Raw genomic sequence first — 20,782 nt, 5'->3', positions numbered from 1 at the left:
TGTCAAAAATCTACTTTCGCGAACTAGTCCTTGGTTTTTCAACCGATCAGAACCAAACCAATGCAGATGACTTCTGTGGAGTGTGAATGTAAATAATCATTGAAAAAAAGTTGAAATTTATATTCACACACGGTAGGGGGGGGGCAAAAACTTAACTGGGCGGAGCCTATCACATTAAAATGGCCATAAATCCAGAACGGATTAACACATCATCATGAGGCTTGGAACATATGTGTAGACCATCACTCTGAGGTCACCTACAAAAGAAGGTGGCGTTTGGACACTAGGTGGCGCTAGACCAGTAGAAATGGCAAAATTGACGCGTATTTCATTACTTAAACAATTGTGTATCACGTGACATTTGACATACACACAAACTATTGATATCATATGATAGCTCTTCTCATTCTGAACAAATTTGCCTCTTGATCTATTGATGTCAATCAAACGGTTCAGGAGTTATTGCTGATGATGTTAAAATCGTACTTTTGCAAACTAGTTCTTTGATTTTCAAGCAATTTCAAAATTTCCACCATAGTACAATTCTCTGGACTCTCTAGGTCAACAATGATTAAAAACATGTTGAGTTTTTTTTGTTGTGTGACCATTACAGGGTCCTTTTTTATGTTAACGTGAATAATGTACGTTAAAGGTTGCTACTCCTTAATAAATAATCCAACTGACTTGCAATTAAGTAGTATTATACATATTATGACTCAAAACAAGCATGCTCATCAGAAGAGGCATGCCTTCATAAAAGTCCAAAAGGTGAAATATTCATTCAAATGGGCTTTTCATACATGTCTTTGTAAGCACGCGTAGTCTGCATAGACCGTTACTGATCACCTAAGTCAAAATTCTGGGTCTAAAGGCCTATCATTCATTGAGGATGTGTGTTAGGGCCATTTCTGAAATGGATTTGACTAATTTATCCTGATAACGTGAGTCTCGCTACTGAATTGTCCGAATGACTTGATATAAGAAAATGTAATGTATGTCCTATATGTGCATGTGTGTGTGAGCATGCCTGGGTCTGTATGAGCCAATGCTGACCGTCTGACTCATTTTTCTGGGTGTGGGGTTGTATTGTCGATTGTGGACATGTTAGTTTGCCATCCCTGAGACTGGTCGACGTTTATTTACCTAAACTTCTCGTTATTAGGGTTTCGAGCACGAAGTGCTGAAAACCTATTGTTTTTGTAAGGATTTTTATTCTTCTTCTTCTTCTTCTTATTATTATTTTTCCGCGCTAAAACGCATCGCCCAGCCCAAACCGTAAGTCGTAGAAACTCGAGACTTTGTCAGTTGGTTGTATCTGTGCAGGTTACTCAGATACAGTGAACCAGCCAAATCGGTCCATAGGTGGCGCTATAGCGATGGCCAATGCGTTTGGGCTCATTGCTCGTAAACCGGATGTCGCACAACAAAGTTTGATGTCAATGGAATCCTTGGCTCCAAACTTAAAAAATGGCTATCTCCGATTTCATTTCCGGTATGCAAATTTTTCCGCTAATTTGCATTTTATGAAAAAAAAAAAAAATGAACTAGTCCCTGGATTTTTGCCCGATCGGAACCAAACCAACGCTGATGAATTCTGTGGAGTGTGAATATGAATAATCATAAAAGGAAGTTGAAATTTCGATTCTGGGTCGCTAGGGGGCATCAAAACGTCCGAACCGGAAGTAGCCAGTTTCACTCAAATGACCATAACTCGTGAACCGTTTGAGCTATCTTCACGGGGCTTAGACCGTATATGTAGAACCTCAGTCCGGGGTCACAATAAAAAAGACTCGGTGTTTGGCCCCTAGGTGGCGCTATAATAGCAAAGAAGTCGACAAAGGCTCTAACTACGAAACCGTTTGCCCGATTGACTTATTATTTAGTATGGTGTGTCTTTGTGTCATGCACCGTGACTGTATAAAAGGACTTTGACGTTTCTCAAAAAACATGGCCGCTATCGGCCAATGAATTTTGAGCACTCATTACACAGGGTTAACAGGGGCCGATCGAAACGACACTCGCTGGGCTTGTTCGACTCATGGTCCTGAAGGTCTGTAAGAAATATGAACTCATTCGGCCACCGGGGGGCGAAGTAACGGTTTTAGAGTGCATAAACAATTGTGTATCACGTGAAATTTGACATATACTCAAACTATTTACATCATATGATAGCTCTCCTCATTCTGAACAACTTTGCCTCTGGACACGCTTCTGTCGATCAAACGGTTCGTGAGTTATCGCTGACGATGTCAAAAATCTACTTTCGCGAACTAGTCCTTGGTTTTTCAACCGATCGGAACCAAACCAATGCAGATGACTTCTGTGGAGTGTGAATGTAAATAATCATTGAAAAAAAGTTGAAATTTATATTCATACACGGTAGGGGGGGGCAAAAACTTAACTGGGCGGAGCCTATCACATTAAAATGGCCATAAATCCAGAACGGATTAACACATCATCATGGGGCTTGGAACAAATGTGTAGACTATCACTCTGCGGTCACCTTCAAAAGAAGGTGGCGTTTGGACACTAGGTGGCGCTAAAACAGTAAAAATGGCAAAATTGACGCGTATTTCATTACTTAAACAATTGTGTATCACGTGACATTTGACAAACACACAAACTATTGATATCATATGATAGCTCTTCTCATTCTGAACAAATTTGCCTCTTGATCTATTGATGTCAATCAAACGGTTCAGGAGTTATTGCTGATGATGTTAAAATCGTACTTTTGCAAACTAGTTCTTTGATTTTCAAGCAATTTCAAAATTTCCACCATAGTACAATTCTCTGGACTCTCTAGGTCAATAATGATTAAAAACATGTTGAGTTTTTTTTGTTGTGTGACCATTACAGGGTCCTTTTTTATATTAACGTGAATAATGTACGTTAAAGGTTGCTACTCCTTAATAAATAATCCAACTGACTTGCAATTAAGTAGTATTATACATATTATGACTCAAAACAAGCATGCTCATCAGAAGAGGCAAGCCTTCATAAAAGTCCAAAAGGCGAAATATTCATTCAAATGGGCTTTTCATACATGTCTTTGTAAGCATACGTAGTCTGCATAGACCGTTACTGATCACCTAAGTCAAAATTCTGGGTCTAAAGGCCTATCATTCATTGAGGATGTGTTTTAGGGCAATTTCTCAAATGGATTTGACTAATTTATCCTGATAACGTGAGTCTCGCTACTGAATTGTCCGAATGACTTGATATGAGAAAATGTAATCTATGTCCTATATGTGCATGTGTGTGTGAGCATGCCTGGGTCTGTATGAGCCAATGCTGACCCTTTGACTCATTTTGCTGGGTGTGGGGTTGTATTGTCGATTGTGGACATGTTAGTTTGCCATCCCTGAGACTGGTCGACGTTTACTTACCTAAACTTCTCGAAACCCGATAATTGCTGCTTGCAGCTATATTTATTATTAGGGTTTCGAGCCCGAAGGGCTGAAAACCTATTGTATTTGTAAGGATTTTTATTCTTCTTATTATTATTCTTCCGCCATAAAACGCGTCGCCCAGCCCAAACCGTAAGTCGTAGAAACTCGAGACTTTGTCGGATGGTAGTAGTCTTGCTCGCTACTCAGATACTTGGAGCCAGCCATGTCGGTCCATAGGTGGCGCTATAGCGATGGCCAATGCGTTTGGGCTCAATGCTCGTAAACCGGATGTCGCACAACAAAGTTTTTGGTGTCATTGGAATCCTTGGCTCCAAACTTAAAAAATGGCTATCTCCGATTTCATTTCCGGTATGCAAATTTTTCCGCTAATTTGCATTGTATAAAAAAAAAAAAAAATGAACTAGTCCCTGGATTTTTGCCCGATCTGAACCAAACCAACGCTGATGAATTCTGTGGAGTGTGAATGTAAATATTCATTGAAAAAAAGTTGAAATTTCGATTCATGGTCGCTAGGGGGCATCAAAACGTCCGAACCGGAAGTAGAAAATGTAACTAAAATGGCCATAACTCGTGAAATGTTTGAGCTATCTTCACGAGGCTTGGACCCTATGTGTAGACTCTCAGTCCAGGGTCACAGTAAGAAGGAGTTGGCGTTTGGCCACTAGGTGGCGCTATAATATACATGAACTCTAAAAGGGCTATAACTACCCAACAGTTTGCCCGATCGACTTATTATTTGGTATGGTGTGTCTTTGTATCATGCACCATCACTGTATAAAAGGACTTTGGGGTTTCTCAAAAAACATGGCCGCCATCGGCCAATGAAGTTTGAGCACTCATTAGACAGGGTTAACAGAGGCCGATCGAAACGACACTCGCTGGGCTTGTTCGACTCATGGTCCTGAAGGTCTGTAAGAAATATGAACTCATTCGGCCACTGGGGGCGAAATAACGTTTTTGGTTGCATAAACAATTGTGTATCACGTGACATTTGACATATACTCAAACTATTTACATCATATGATAGCTCTCCTCATTCTGAACAACTTTGCCTCTGGACACGCTTCTGTCGATCAAACGGATCATGAGTTATCGCTGATGATGTTAAAAAACTACTTTCGCGAACTAGTCCTTGGTTTTTCAACCGATAGGAACCAAACCAATGCAGATGACTTCTGTGGAGTGTGAATGTAAATATTCATTGAAAAAAAGTTGAAATTTCGATTCATACACGGTAGGGGGGGGCCAAAAACTGAACTGGGCGGAGCCTATCACATTAAAATGGCCATAAATATAGAACGGATTAACACATCATCATGGGGCTTGGAACATATGTGTAGACCATCACTCTAACGTCACTTACAAAAGAAAGTGGTGTTTGGACACTAGGTGGCGCTAAACCAGTTAAAATGGCAAAATTTAGACGCATTTCAATTCTTAAACAGTTGTGTATCACGTTACATTTGACTTATACCCAAAATATTTACATCAAATCATAGTTCTCTTCATTCTGAACAACTTTGCCTCTTGAAGCATTGCTGTCAATAAAACCGTCCATTAGATATCGATGATAACGTTAAATACCTACTATTGCTAACTACTTCGCGGTTTTACGCCCTATTGGAACCAAACAAACGCAGAGTGCTTCTGTGGCGTGTGAACATCAAAAGTACTTGAAAAAAAGTTGAAATTTAAATTCATAAACGGTAAGGGGGCCCAAAAACTGAACTGGGCGAAGCCTATAACACTTAAACAAACGTTGTTAGAGAAGGGTTTGAGATAGCTTCACGGGGCTTTAAACATATGTGTAGACCATCGCTCTGAGCTCACGGTAAAAATAACACGGTGATTGGACACTAGGTGGCGCTTTAACGGGAACAATGGCAATAAATACTGTAATTATGCAACTGTTATACATCTACAGGTTCTGATACGCTTTGAAAATAAACCTCTCGGCCCAGGAACTTCAGACTTCTTGAGTTTGAAAGCACCTTCGCTTCAATTTAAATGCCAACAACAATGAAAATCGGATACTCATTAACGAATTGTCCAAATGATTTGACAGTCAGGAAAATAACATTATTGTAGTATATGTGCATGTTTCTGTAAGCATGCATAGTTTCTATGAGTTCATACCTGTCATTTTTCTGTGTCTGTGTGTGTTGGACTTTGAACCTTCATGCGTTTGTTGTGGTGTGACCCCCTAAACTGTTCATGAATGCACGACTGCTTTTGACTGCCTTAAAACTCGAAACCCGATAAATGCTGCTTGCAGCTTTAATTATTATTATTATTATTATTCCGCCATAAAACGCGTTGGCCAGCCCAAACCGTAAGTCGTAGAAACTCGAGACTTTGTCAGTTGGTTGTATCTGTGCAGGTTACTCAGATACAGTGACCCAGCCAAATCGGCCCATAGGTGGCGCTATAGCGATGCTCAACGCGTTTGCATTCGTAACTCCTAAACCGTTTGTCGCACACCCAAGTGTTTTATATCATTGTAATCATTGGCTCAAAACTTAAAAAATGGCTATCTCCGATTTCATTTCCGGTATGCAAATTTTCCCGCTAATTTGCATTTTATACAAAAAACCAAAAATGAACTAGTCCCTGGATTTTTGACCGATCGGAACCAAACCAACGCTGATGAATTCTGTGGAGTGTGAATATAAATATTCGTTGAAAAAAACTTGAAATTTCGACTCAGGGTCGCTAGGGGGCTCTAAAACGTCTGAACCGATAGTTGCCTATTTCACTAAAATGGCTATATCAAGAGAACGGTTTGAGATATCTTCACGGGGCTTATACCATATGTGTAGACCCTCAGTCCGGGGTCACAATAAAAATAACTCGGTATTTGGCCACTAGTTGGCGCTATAATAGCAAAGAACACGAAAACGGCTATAACTACCCAACCGTTTGCCCGATCGACTTATTATTTGGTATGGTGTGTCTTTGTGTCATGCACCGTGACTGTATAAAAGGACTTTGGCTTTTCTCAAAAAACATGGCCGCCATCGGCCAATGAAATTTGAGCACTCATTAGACAGGGTTAACGGAGGCCGATCAAAATGACACTCGCTGGGCTTGTTCCTGTCCTGGTCCTGAAGGTCTGTAAGAAATATGAACTCATTTGGCCACTGGGGGCGAAATAACGTTTTTGGAGTGCTTAAACAATTGTGTATCACGTGACATACATCTACAGGCTCTGATACGCTTTGAAAACAAACGTCTCGGCCCAGGAACTTCAGACTTCTTGAGTTTGAAAGCACCTTCGCTTCAATTTAAAAGGCAACAACAATGAAAATCGGATACTCATTAACAAATTGTCCAAATGATTTGACAGTCAGAAAAATAACATTCTTGTAGTATATGTGCATGTTTCTGTAAGCATGCATAGTTTCTATGAGTTGATACCTGTAATTTTTCTGTGCGTGTGTGTGTTGGACTTTGATCCTTCATGCGTTTGTTGTGGTGTGACCCCCTAAACTGTTCATGAATGCATGACTGCTTTTGACTGCCTTAAAACTCGAAACCCGATAAATGCTGCTTGCAGCTTTAATTATTATTATTCCGCCATAAAACGCGTCGCCCAGCCCAAACCGTAAGTCGTAGAAACTCGAGACTTGGTCAGATGGTAGTAGTCTTGCACGCTACTCAGATACTCGGAGCCAGCCATGTCGGTCCATAGGTGGCGCTATAGCGATGGCCAATGCGTTTGGGCTCAATGCTCGTAAACCGGATGTCACACAACAAAGTTTTTGGTGTCATTGGAATCCTTGGCTCCAAACTTAAAAAACGTATATCTCCGATTTCATTTCCGGTATGCAAATTTTTTCGCTAATTTGCATTTTATGAAAAAAAAAAAAAAAGAACTAGTCCCTGGATTTTTGCCCGATCGGAACCAAACCAACGCTGATGAATTCTGTGGAGTGTGAATATAAATAATCATAAAAGAAAGTTGAAAATTCGATTCAGGGTCGCTAGGGGGCATCAAAACATCCGAACCGAAAGTTGCCTATTTCGCTAAAATGGCTATACCTAGAGAACGGTTTGAGCTATCTTCACGGGGCTTAGACCATATGTGAGGACCCTCAGTCCGGGGTCATAATAAAAAAGACTCGGTGTTTGGCCACTAGGTGGCGCTATAATAGCAAATATCTCGAAAACGGCAATAACTACCCAACCGTTGGCCCGATCGACTTATTATTTGGTATGGTGTGTCTTTGTGTCATGCACCATGACTGTATAAAAGGACTTTGGGGTTTCTCAAAAAACATGGCCGCCATCGGCCAATGAATTTTGAGCACTCATTACACAGGGTTAACGGAGGCCGATCGAAACGACACTCGCTGGGCATGTTCGACTCGTGGTCCTGAAGGTCTGTAAGAAATATGAACTCATTCGGCCACTAGGGGGCGAAGTAACGGTTTTAGAGTGCATAAACAATTCTGTATCACGTGACATTTGACACATACTCAAACTATTTACATCATATGTTTGCTCTTCTCATTCTTAACAACTTTGCCTCTGGACACGCTTCTGTCGATCAAACGGATCGTGAGTTATCGCTGACGATGTCAAAAATCTACTTTCGCGAACTAGTCCTTGGTTTTTCAACCGATCGGAACCAAACCAATGCAGATGACTTCTGTGGAGTGTGAATGTAAATAATCATTGAAAAAAAGTTGAAATTTACATTCATACACGGTGGGGGGGGGGGCAAAAACTGAACTGGGCGGAGCCTATCACATTAAAATGGCCATAAATCCAGAACGGATTAACACATCATCATGGGGCTTGGAACATATGTGTAGACCATCACTCCGAGGTCACCTACAAAAGAAGGTGCCGTTTGGACACTAGGTGGCGCTAAAACAGTAGAAATGGCAAAATTGACGCGTATTTCATTACTTAAACAATTGTGTATCACGTGACATTTGACATACACACAAACTATTGATATCATATGATAGCTCTTCTCATTCTGAACAAATTTGCCTCTTGATCTATTGATGTCAATCAAACGGTTCAGGAGTTATTGCTGATGATGTTAAAATCGTACTTTTGCAAACTAGTTCTTTGATTTTCAAGCAATTTCAAAATTTCCACCATAGTACAATTCTCTGGACTCTATAGGTCAACAATGATTAAAAACATGTTGAGTTTTTTTTTGTTGTGTGTCCATTACAGGGTCCTTTTTTATATTAACGTGAATAATGTACGTTAAAGGTTGCTACTCCTTAATAAATAATCCAACTGATTTGCAATTAAGTAGTATTATACATATTATGACTCAAAACAAGCATGCTCATCAGAAGAGGCATGCCTTCATAAAAGTCCAAAAGGTGAAATATTCATTCAAATGGGCTTTTCATACATGTCTTTGTAAGCATGCGTAGTCTGCATAGACTGTTACTGATCACCTAAGTCAAAATTCTGGGTCTAAAGGCTATCATTCATTGAGGATGTGTGTTAGGGCCATTTCTGAAATGGATTTGACCTATTTATCCTGATAACGTGAGTCTTGCTACTGAATTGTCCGAATGACTTGATATGAGAAAATGTAATGTATGTCCTATATGTGCATGTGTGTGTGAGCATGCCTGGGTCTGTATGAGCCAATGCTGACCCTTTGACTCATTTTTCTGGGTGTGGGGTTGTATTGTCGATTGTGGACATGTTAGTTTGCCATCCCTGAGACTGGTCGACGTTTACTTACCTAAACTTCTCGAAACCCGATAATTGCTGCTTGCAGCTATATTTTAAATCTGTATTTGTAAAGCACAAAAACAAATATTTTGACAAATGTTTCAGTAGTTTTGTGTCCCTACAATGGACGTCAATGGGGGCTCAACGTTGTTTGATTACCAACATTCTTCCAAATATCTTCCTTTTAAAGAAAACAGATTTGGAATGACATGACATTAATGATGACAGAATTTTCTTTTTTGGGTGAACTATCCCTTTTAGGCAATATTTGGTTCTTTGTTAAAAAAATTTACGTTTATACTGTAGGTTCTTTAGTTTAGTGTATTCGTTTTGGGGTTCTTTGAAGCACCGGTAATCTTTATAGATGGTCTTCTGAAGAGAGAGGAAACAAAGTTCCAAATGCAATTCATTTAATAGCGATATTCAATTATTATTTGCACTAAAATGTTCACTGTACCCTTCTTTCCCAGAAGTGAGTCTCACGTTAAATAAATGACATATATAAACATGTACAGAACATCACTGTCAATGGTTATTTTCGAACAAAAAGTGATATTGCAATAGAGAGAAAGGAAAAGACAAGGAATAATGACTTAACTTTCACACACCTTTTTACAGACATCCTCCACACAGTGAAAACCATATGGCACACACAAACAGGATGAACAGCCCCCACCCCCCAAAAAGTTCTGGAATCTATTAAAAGAAAAGAAATGTGCCAGCGCACAAAATAAATAAATACAATTAAACATTTGTTTGCATTCGCACTGTCTGCTTTGAAGCCCGTCTCGCTCTTTTTCAAGTGGCCACTGGTTTGACTAAAATGTCACGTTCACATTTGGGTCTGTTTACATGTAAAACGTTTGAGACGTGCTCTGGACATTCCTCCTTTTCGTCAAAATTATTATGGGATCTTAAGCTGATCTAAATAAATCTAAATCAAAAATATATAAGTAAATCAATTCAAGTAATTCGTTCAAATAAAATAGAACCTTTTAAACCTTGTTTTAATAGTCTCCGAGTCTCTTTTAGTTTAGTTTTAGTGTATAGCCTAATCAATGCTAATACAACTGCAGAAATTGTACAGATCAAAGTCTTAAAGGGCCAACCACATACCGTGGATCTACGATGGATGCATTTAAAATGGAAACTTAATGGAAAGATTGTAGCTAAGCAATACAGAAACGAACAAACGTGAAGCAAAACCCAATTCTACGTGCGGTGAAATCCTTTCAAAAGTCCCAAATATCAGCCAGTGAAGTGAATGAGTCTGGGTTAGTTGGGTTCCTCGCAAGGAAATATTAAATGAAACGTCAAGCCACATCCTCTGGCAACATCCACATTTTTCAAAACTTTCCTATTATTTTATTTGTTGTTATGGCTACACAAAAGCAGTCTTCGTGTTATGCATTCATAGTTTCAAAAACATCCGTAGACAGCGATTGCAAGAGATAATAAATATGTCACTTCAATTTCTAAGTCGCTTAGATTTTCATTCTATTGAACTCTTGACACAATCACCAATGCTGTGGCTGTCACAAACTGACAGATGGGATCAGAAACTAAAGCCTTTTCTTAAAGCACATGGAAAGGTGGCTGCCTGGTCCTAACTCAAGTTCCTTTGAAGAAACATTTAAAGTAAATTCATTACGTAACTTCAGACTTACATTTACTATTAGACTTTTACAACTATATATTAAAGTTGCAATTGACACAAAAACGTGGGCTAAACAGCTGAGAGCTTTTATCTTAATAGATTCAGTTTAATATGAAAAACATACTCGTAAATAACAGCAATCGGACAATCATTCTGTATTACCGTCATGAGAATACAGAGGAACCTCATTTGGCTTTCTTTGAAATATGGGATAGAAATAAGGAACTGATTATTTAGAGACAAGGTCGTGAATTAAGGATAGAGAGATACAACATCTGGCAAACACATTTCACTCAACCACCGAACATCGGGAGTCCCTTTATAAAGAATATCCCTGTTATCCATGAACTTGAACAACTTTGCCACATCTCATGTTAAAGGAGGAATTCGGAGCTGGTTTGTTGTGATGCTGAAACATGTGGTTTAATGTTACCAAATTAACACAGCGGTTTACAACCTGCACATTCCACAAGCCTTCAAACAAGATCACAAGTCTTTATTTGATTAATGTATCATGTTGTCATGTGCGTGACAGAGAGAAGTTTGTGACTCGATTTTATTCAACGTGAGTTACAACTTACCTCTCCATCGCCATCTCTGTTTGAAACATAAAATTGCAGGTTACTTTACGACCCTTTCTTTATAGGTCAGAAGATGTCAAATTGCCATGACATTTCTGCAAATTCGCACCTGACAGATCAAATTATTAATCATCATTATAAGCTTACTGTTGTGAGCTTATTTGAACAATGATTTTTATGAACTGGCTCAATTACTTATTTTTGATTTGCTGCTTTGATATTTACTTTCTTAATTCAATAACTTGCTACATCTCTTAAAACATCTCCCAAGCCCATTATTTTAACCTCCAATCATCCAAGTTATTTAATTTATGGTAAATAAAGGTTCATCAACCTATATATTTATTTAATATTAAATCAATTTAATAAGAGGATCATAGATATTCACATAACAGTAAAGTTATGTTAGGTATTAAATTGTATGTTATATAATTGTCCACATTATACATAATGTCTATTTAATACAACTATAAAATACTAATTGGAGCACATTTGTGTATGTAGTGAACATTCGGGAGTCCCTGGGGGCCAATAGTGATGCAGTGGGAAAAAAGCAATTAAATCTTAACAATGAAACGTTTGACCTCCGGGTGATTTGTATGGCCATTCTACAGCACACACACACACACACACACACACACACACACACACCTTAGTCCAGGCATCTGTCAGAAAACATATCCAAAGGGGTCTTTTTGTAAGCCACGTTTGCTTTCCACACATGTTTACTGTATCTACTCCTCACTGTTGTGCCGCTGGGTTGGCATAGTAGTTGGTTTAGTTTGCGAAACTGTAAACTTTTTATTAACACCTCATTAGAACCAGTCGGTCACTGCAAAAACATCTGCTATCAAAATATGACATTTGTTATTTATTTATTACTTACAAATATAAAGATTATGTACACACAGCTGCTTTTGAGACCCAACATTGGTTTAGTTTTGAAATCTACTAGCAAAGGCTAACCAGTGATGCTAACACGCAACCTTGGCTTTGACATAAATTAAAGGCTACACAGGCTACTATAAAAAAAGACAAGCCCTGTATTACTGTACACCATGTTTCACATTTACATTTAGTCATTTAGCAGATGCTTTTATCCAAAGAGACTTACTAAATGAGGTAAACAATAGAAGCAGTTGGAACAGTTTATTGTATTGATAGAAAGAGCAGAAAAGAAGTAGAAGTCAGTACTAATCGGTCAGGTGTTGACGGAAGAGATGTGTTTTCAGCCGATTCTTAAAGATGGCTACAGAATCTGCTGACCTTGCTGCAGCGGGCAGATCATTCCACAAATGTGGAACAGATCCAGAGAACGTATGTGAAAGTGATTGTTTTCCCTTTAGTTATGGCACCACCAGACGTTGTTCGTTTGCAGAATGCAGGGATCTGGCGGGTACGTATTAGCGAGTGACGATATGGGGGTGCCGAACCAGTGGGGGTCTTGTAGGCCATGAGCAGAGCTTTGAATTTGATGCGAGCGACTGTATGGAGCCAATGCAACCTAATGAAGTGACATGTGCTCTCTTCGGTTCAATGAAGACCACTCTTGCCGCAGCATTCTGGATCAACTGTATCTTAACATCCTGTTTCTTTAGAAAATGCATAAACACAAATATAAGTTGTAGTGGAACAGACACATTGAATAGAAAGTTATTCCTACATGTCACCTTGTATTTTTTAGACACAGCCAAAACTAAACTGTTTTGGGATTTTGTTTGGCCTGTCAAATTCCAATTTCCCCCAAGGCTCTGTCCTCTTTCTGTACAACGCTTTCTCGTGTTTCTCTTTTCATGCCACAGGACATTTTATTTCTGCAATAAAATGTTTCTGTCATCTAATATGGACAGATTTGTACCAAGTGTAATGCGTGTGTGAATGCGGCCATATTAATGTACAAGTAACTCCCCTGTTAATCCCAGCGCAAGAGCCCTAAACATGAGGTTAGTTCATGACCTGCACACAGAACCTCATAAGTCTTAATAACAACAAAACTGAAGAAAATGTAAGTTGATGCTGCGTGTGCTGGGTGACTGGCATGCAGGTTGTCGGTGACTGATCTGAAGTACAAATGCAGGATTTATTTAAGTGTGCTACTTCCATTAAACTTAAAATTCAGTATACCTTTTATGTACTTCTGAAAAGAAAACATTGTTTTGCTAGTTTGCTACTATTACTTAAAGGTCCAGTGTATGAAATTTAGCGGCATCTAGTGGCTCACTCCACCCCCCCCTTTCGAAGCAGTACGGTGGCTGACACAGAACAAAGATTTTGCCGCGTTTCCGCTTCTTTCCCGAAGGAGATAAATGCTCTGTAGTTTGTCCGTTTAGGGCTACTGTAGAAAAAACATGCCCAATTCAATGCAAGGGGACGCACGGTGTATGTAGATTGAAATAGCGCATTCTGAGGAAATAAAAACATAACGCTTCATTATGTAAATTACAGACACCCTGTAATGTTTTTTCTTGTTATGTCCGTCCTATTCCCATCCAATTCAAATAAACTGGCCAACAGTGTAAACTCTCCCCTCTTGTTATGCCATCATTCCCCTGTACTTCATCCAAAGATTTGTGTGCCCTGGACTGACAATTGATTCCCTTTGGCACAACATCCCATGAGTCCCCTGTTTAAATGATCGATAATGATCACCCTGTTTCCTGAAAGAATGGCATGCTCCAATGCTATGTGTTATCGGTCAGTGTTCATTTCTCGTCATTTCAATTATCCCACATGGCCGGAGTGAATCCGAGCCAAGTTTTCTTGCCTTTGTTGGAATTAAAGCAACCATGTTGCCCAGGATCACAGTTCCAGCCAGCAAGTCCACTGCAGTCCACCCTTTTGCTATTCCTCTTTCTGCCAAAAAACAAAAGAAAAAGTTGTAGTACGGCATTTTCTCATGCAAGACACAATCCTTGTGCTAATATTGTTTTTGGAAAGCCCTCAACAGTCTTACTGTGTCCCACACTGAGATTTGTGTATACACTTGCTCTAGACACAAGACTGAAGATGTCATTTACAAAAAAGTATATTGATATGTTAATGTGATTTTTAAACCAATGTTTGATATATATGATATATGTTTCACCCTTTTGACAATAATATGACAATTCATTTATTTTCTATGAAGCTCATAGGTGCATATTATGTTTTTATATGCACCAATAAAAGACGTGGATATTTCATTTTAATAAATAATATGGCCTTTAATATATTTAATAGGTGAATGATTAACTTTTTCATACTTGTCTAAACTGTTTTGTGTAAAGATAAATATTAAAATGTATTGTTAAGTCGTTATTTGACCATTTAACAAATAAACCGAAACATTTACGACATCTCTCTTATGTTCCGGACACACAGTGTCTGTGGTGTTTACATCCTCTAGGCTATAATAAATCTATTGCATCTGGATACATCTGAAAAATAAAATGTGTTTAAATAAAATTTGTTTTTTAATGTGGTTTAGTGGAAAACCCCCAAAACACAGCTCTGTTTTAATGTTCATTTGCTCAAGGGAGATAATACACTTACTTTTCATGTCATGTTGACAACACTTCCGAGTTGAGATCGACAGTTCGTGTTAGATAAAACCTAAACACAGAAATGCACATCCTCTGTGTTTTATCTTCCCTTATAAAAATACCGTGGCATGATGGCATCAGATGGCAAAACCATGTTACTCTGTCATGTACCATGGCATTATATGATTACACTTTAAAGAATACCATGGTCCAAAACACAAATTTTTTATCAAAAATACTTTACATAGGATACTGCTGCCAGAACATGCATGGTTCCCTCAGGTCCCTTGCCTATCAGCCCACCACAGTTGTTCATCTAGTCCACAGATTTTCTTCTTCCTCCTGTAGGAAAAGACCATGAGTTAGTGTTCTGTAGAGAACGCCCCTGCGTTTGCAATCAAGACATCTCGATGTATCTCTTTCCCTTCCTCTCATCTCTCATCCTGTGTTCCTCTCGTCTGCCCTCTCTTCGTCTCTCGTGTGCCACTGTCAACACAACCATTTTCTTCAGCCAAACAGGTGCAAAAGCTATAAGCACAAAACGCAACCGTGCAGAAAACTGAGCACAGAGAGAATATGACTACACTAAATAACTACAAATAACTTCTCTAAGACAACTTTTATCATAGGATGCTCTTTCATAACCTATGAAGCTTTACTTCATAAGTGTCTACTTTTTAAATTATTAAAAACTGTGTTGTCAAGCAATATTCAACACATTTATTGGTAAGGTATTTGCAAAACCCAGAGAAAAACAAAAGGGTGACTACTAGGCTAATAATGATTTATGACAAAAATAAAAATCACAAAATATCGAGGTGCCCAAGAAAATTCTTATATAATGCAGAGAAGTAAATAAAGAAAGACAAAATAAGACAAAAACAGAAACGCAAGGCTAAAAAATCTCACTTTGTATTGTTTTCTTGTTTTGCATTACAAATATCTAAAATCTATTAAATCAAGATACATTTTCTTTGAAAAGTTTAATAGAATTCAAGTGAGTTTTTGTTTTTTAAAATGGAGTGAGAAAAATAAACTTGAATTAGACCTATAACCTCTTTATTGAGCAATTATTTCAAGGTTTTTTCTTATTCTTGCAAATATTTTAGCTTGTTTTAAGCATAAGCTTTTTCAAGTGTTTTTTATATTTGTCATAGAAAACAAGAGAAAAATACCCAAAAAAGAATTGTGAATATGACTAGAAGAGTTTAATTTATATAATGTATTAACATCCTTTATTGTACAAATGTTTACTAACATTCATTTATTGGAAAATTTGATTCATAATTTATAAATAATGAAACAATCCTTTTTGGTGGTGCTTTGAGGATCCAAAAACTTTAAGGGGCCACTGTAGGTTATGTTTTGGGCATCTGAGTCTGGAATGTTCAAAAACAGTTTACAGTAACAGAAAAGTAAGAAATTATGGGATGAGGTCATTTCTATGTGCTCTGGTTCATCTGAAGATCGAGAGGCCGAGGGATCATGGGGGGCTTCTCAGCTATGTGATGTTCGGCAGATGACTCATGTTACATGTTTGTGCGATGACACGAATGGTGAGGTGATCCAAGTTTTACATGCCGAGGCGAACTATAAATAAACAAAACATACGCTAATTCCCCAAAAAGTGTAAACACAACATTACTCTATTTGTTTGAGCATCCTTAGCATGCCTAAGCAACTACACTGAGAGAGAAATAGGAACTAAATACTAAACCACGACTCTAACATAAAGCAGATTTCTGAAGTTTCTCTTGTTTTATGCATGTATGTTGCAGGTGGAGACACAATGTCAGTTAAGTTGAAGTTTGAAAGCCCGGCTGATGGTGGAATGGTACATCGGAGCCGTTCTTTCACCGGCGTCAACACGCTCGTTGGCCGCAGAAGGTAACCAAGAATATATGACAGAATCTTTTCCTATCCCTTTAATGACCTTTTGGTTGTAGTTTAGGATTTCACATAATATTAAATATAAAAACCAACTGGTATTATGTCATTATTTTAAGAACCAAGGTCCTGATGTTCGGTTCAGACCAGGGTGTGAGGAGAGTGACGGCTTACATAAGTAACACAGATGCCTCGGCTCTGTGTGTGTGTGCACATGTGTACACATTTTTATTTCGTGTAACGATAGCACCGCATGACTCTATTTCCATCCAGGAAAAGATTGCAGACAAAGGCTAAAACTATTTCAGAGACAAATTCACTTGCAATTTGTAAACTCTATTTCCATGGCAGACTTTGCAAAACGGGATTGTGAGAAAATGCCTTTTAACTGCCGTTCAACTGCCTCGATCATGTCAGATAAAACTTTTTTTTACAATTCACAATTCAAGACAATGGAATAACGATTACATTACACGACCAATTAAAAGTTTGATACTCTTGTGCCTTTGTTTAAACTAGTGCGGTCAAATCGATTAATCACGATTAATCCATTTAAAAATACATGTTTATTGGCATGTATATTGATATGAATATTGAAATGCACAAACCAAACATGTTTATATTTAAGAAATATGAGTGATATATATATTTATATTTACAAAATTTTAATTATTAAAGCAATAAGCCCCAAGAAGCAGTGGGATACATTTTATATGCATTTTATAACCGCTAAGAGCGCTGTGGCACGACGAGAAAGAAATATTTAAATGTATTAATTAATTCATATTTACCAATAATTGAAAAAGCGTTTAATCATTTTTATATGCACGATTAATTGCTTGACAGCCCTAATTCAAATATAAATGCATATACGTTTGTGTGTTATTATATATAAATAGACTTGCCATACACACATATTTTATAAAAAGACAAACATTTAAACACGTTTCTGCTTACATTAGTTTGTATTGTTAGTATTGAGACAATAAAACTTTTTGCAATTGTATATACATTTTATAAAGATCCTAAATAGTCCATTCTGAGATTGTGTGTGCAAATTTGCTTTTGAAAATGATTCAAAAAGGAAACACACACACACAATGCATCTTTTTAAGCAGAATGTTTTATTTAACTATAAACACACCCGAAGATACAGTTAGTAAAAAGCGTGTATTTGGTTAAAACGGAAAATAGACATCACATCTGTCACCGGAGAGCCGGAGCTTGTGTTTTCTGTTGCCCTCCAGATCAGCGTTCAGCAATGCATTCCCTGGAGAAAAGAGAAGAGTTTATTTACATTGCAGAGTCATTGAGTTTGTAGTGCTGCATGAGAAACCAATGCAAGCATAACAGATCCGTAAAGATGTTAAACCAGATTTATTTGGATTGTAAATATACAGTATAAATTCAAATGTACATCCATATATTTAGACTCTATATACTTATTGCCTGTTAAGACTCCTATTAAAATCAACTCAATAAACAAAAAAAATCACCTGTTCTCTCTCTCTGCAGACATTCCTCGATCCGCAGCTCTCTCCGCTCTAAAGTGGCGGCAGGAAAATCTCCCAGAATTCCCTCTTCTAGTCGTATGGGCAGCAGCATCTGGGGCCAGCAGCCAGAGCAGGTGGACAGAATCTTCCAAGCCCTACGGAAAGGACTAAAGTATGTCACACAAGCACCTTTTGTTCAAATAAGTTAAATAGGAACCTCTACTTGTTTATTTTCTTTTGGAAAGTCATTCTAATGCAGTTTTATGACATAGTGTGATAAAGATTTCATCTCTATGCCTGATTATAAAGGGATTACTTGGAGAACCATCAAACAGAACTGGACTTCTTGTCATCTCAGCAGCGGGACACCAAAAGGAACTCCAGATTGGTAAAACATGTTCTCTAGACACCAAACTGTTCGTAACTTTTATTACAAAATATGTTGATTTAAAGTGAATCTTTTCTATTTTTCAGGCTTTTTTCTATGACCTGGAAAAGGTATGTTTTCATGCTTATATCAGCTTGATCCCACATCTCGATCCCTGTGACAATGTCTTAATAACATGGTTTTAACATCCATGGTAATACTGTAGTGTTTAGTGTTTGCAGCATATAGTCGATTAAACATGACAACTACAGCCAACTTCAAGATAAAAGATTTAAAAGTTTTATCCTCTTTGCGTCAACAACAGGAGATTCGGGCCTTAGAGAGATACATACGACGACTAGAGTTTCAGATTAGTAAGGTAACACAAACATTGATCAAACTGCACAACATCAACATACGTGACAATAGTATGTGAATGTGAATTGAGTGTGTTATGGACAGGTGGAAGAGTTGTACGAGTCCTACTGCATCCAGTGGCGACTGTGTCAAGGTGCTTTAAACATGAAGAGAGCATTTTCTCTCTCTCCTTCTTCACGACAATCCAGAGAGAGTTTACTAGAGTTGAGCCGAAACCACAGACACAGTCTGGAGGTAAGGTCTTGACATACACCTGACATACACACAACTATCAGTAACACTACCAAGATATGAATTTGTTTGAGGATGCATGGAGCAGACATTTTGTATCAGGTTTGTATCAGAAGGTTAGTTATTAAGTTAACATCCATCTCTACCTGCAGGACATGTCTGCAATGGAAGGAGAACTAGAGATCCTGCTGGGAGAGCTACAAATCAAAATGAAAGGTACAATACACACACCATCTGCAGGAATTAGAATTTCAGAGGAACATCTGTCTTTGAAATATTTACATTTTTCCTCTTTTTTTGCGCAGGGTTGATAGGTTTCGCTCGTCTTTGCCCAGGAGATCAGTACGAGGTGAGCAATAGTCACACAACATATGGAAGAAACAGGGCCGGTTATGGATCAGTAACTGCTGTTATACACTTACTATATGAACTCGACAAAAATACAAATTCTGAAAGTTATCTTTTTTCAATGTAGCACGAGACAAAAAGTAAACAGATGCTGCTGAGCTGGAAGGAAAATCAAATATAACTCGTGCACTACATTTTAAGTCTTCTTAGAAATGAATGATTACATGTAAATGATGTTTTGACAATTCGGTCCGTTACGTACACAACACATTGTGCTTACAGAAATATCAAATGAACTACATTCATTACAAATCTTGAAAAGTTTCAAAACATGATATTTGCTTAAAGCAACACTGTTGTAAGACTTTCCAGAGAATATGTCTATGACATTTAAAGGGACAGTTCACCCATCCTGTTATCATGTACTCACACTCAAATTGCTCCAAATCTTTCTTTGTTCTGATAAACACAGAGAAAGATATTTGGAAGAATGGCCACCATTGACTACCACGTTGAAAAAATGCATATGGTAGTCAAAAGGTCCTCAGAACTGTTTGCTTTACTTCATTCTCCAAAATATCTTCGTTTGTGTTTAACAAAGTCATTTACAAATATATTTTTTCTACTATGGTAGTCAATGTTGGTCAAAAACCGTTCGCTTACAAGCCCTCCAAATATTCCTTCTCTATGGTTATCAGAACAAATAAATATACAGATTTGGAACAACTTAAGGGTGAGTACCATTAAACGTATAAGGTTGGAAACACATTAGGGAGAATTCCCTATAAGCGTTTTTAATCTCAGATGCTTTAAAACAGAAATACCTGATGGTGCCTTTTAGTTCAAATGACTTATTTCACCAGCTATTTGGAAGACATTTTTAAGGCAAGGTTTCCAATGACTTCATGCACAATGGAATGTGGTCACGGGACCATCGGGCATGCTCATACACAAAACGCACATACAGGAGGCCCAAGACCTTTTTGGACACCTAGGTCACAAAGTATATGACTTTCATTACATTAGACAAAAACATAAATCTAACAAAAATAATTTCACTCATTTATGTGATGCATGAATTCTAATCATCTAATGTATATCAAAAACCACAATGTTTGATATTTAGTTGTAAGTGGAATAACGTTCATACAAGGGTTCAAATTCTTTGGACCTCTATGTAGGTGCTAATCCGGC

The 20,782-nt window shown here is 38.0% G+C and overlaps 1 protein-coding gene across 2 annotated transcripts in view; it reads left to right on the top strand.

The window, feature by feature from the left end:
• The window catches only part of ripor3 (RIPOR family member 3), a 155,322-nt gene that overhangs the window by 124,459 nt on the left and 10,081 nt on the right, over window positions 1-20,782 (top strand). For both annotated transcript variants that reach the window (XM_079459617.1, XM_079459616.1), the window contains exons 2-10: window positions 16,663-16,771; window positions 18,287-18,436; window positions 18,574-18,652; window positions 18,739-18,762; window positions 18,957-19,010; window positions 19,094-19,243; window positions 19,393-19,456; window positions 19,546-19,589; window positions 20,770-20,782. The exon at window positions 20,770-20,782 is cut by the window's right edge and continues 113 nt beyond it. In XM_079459617.1, the coding sequence (XP_079315743.1) occupies window positions 16,674-16,771; window positions 18,287-18,436; window positions 18,574-18,652; window positions 18,739-18,762; window positions 18,957-19,010; window positions 19,094-19,243; window positions 19,393-19,456; window positions 19,546-19,589; window positions 20,770-20,782 (676 nt within the window). In that variant the 5' untranslated portion in view covers window positions 16,663-16,673. The remainder of the gene's footprint in view (window positions 1-16,662; window positions 16,772-18,286; window positions 18,437-18,573; window positions 18,653-18,738; window positions 18,763-18,956; window positions 19,011-19,093; window positions 19,244-19,392; window positions 19,457-19,545; window positions 19,590-20,769) is intronic.

The sequence above is a fragment of the Barbatula barbatula genome (genome assembly GCF_947034865.1).
Source record: "Barbatula barbatula genome assembly, chromosome: 7".
Classification (NCBI taxonomy): Eukaryota; Metazoa; Chordata; class Actinopteri; order Cypriniformes; family Nemacheilidae; genus Barbatula; species Barbatula barbatula.
Note: the sequence above shows the minus strand (reverse complement) of the source record. Positions and strands in the feature narration are given on the sequence as shown.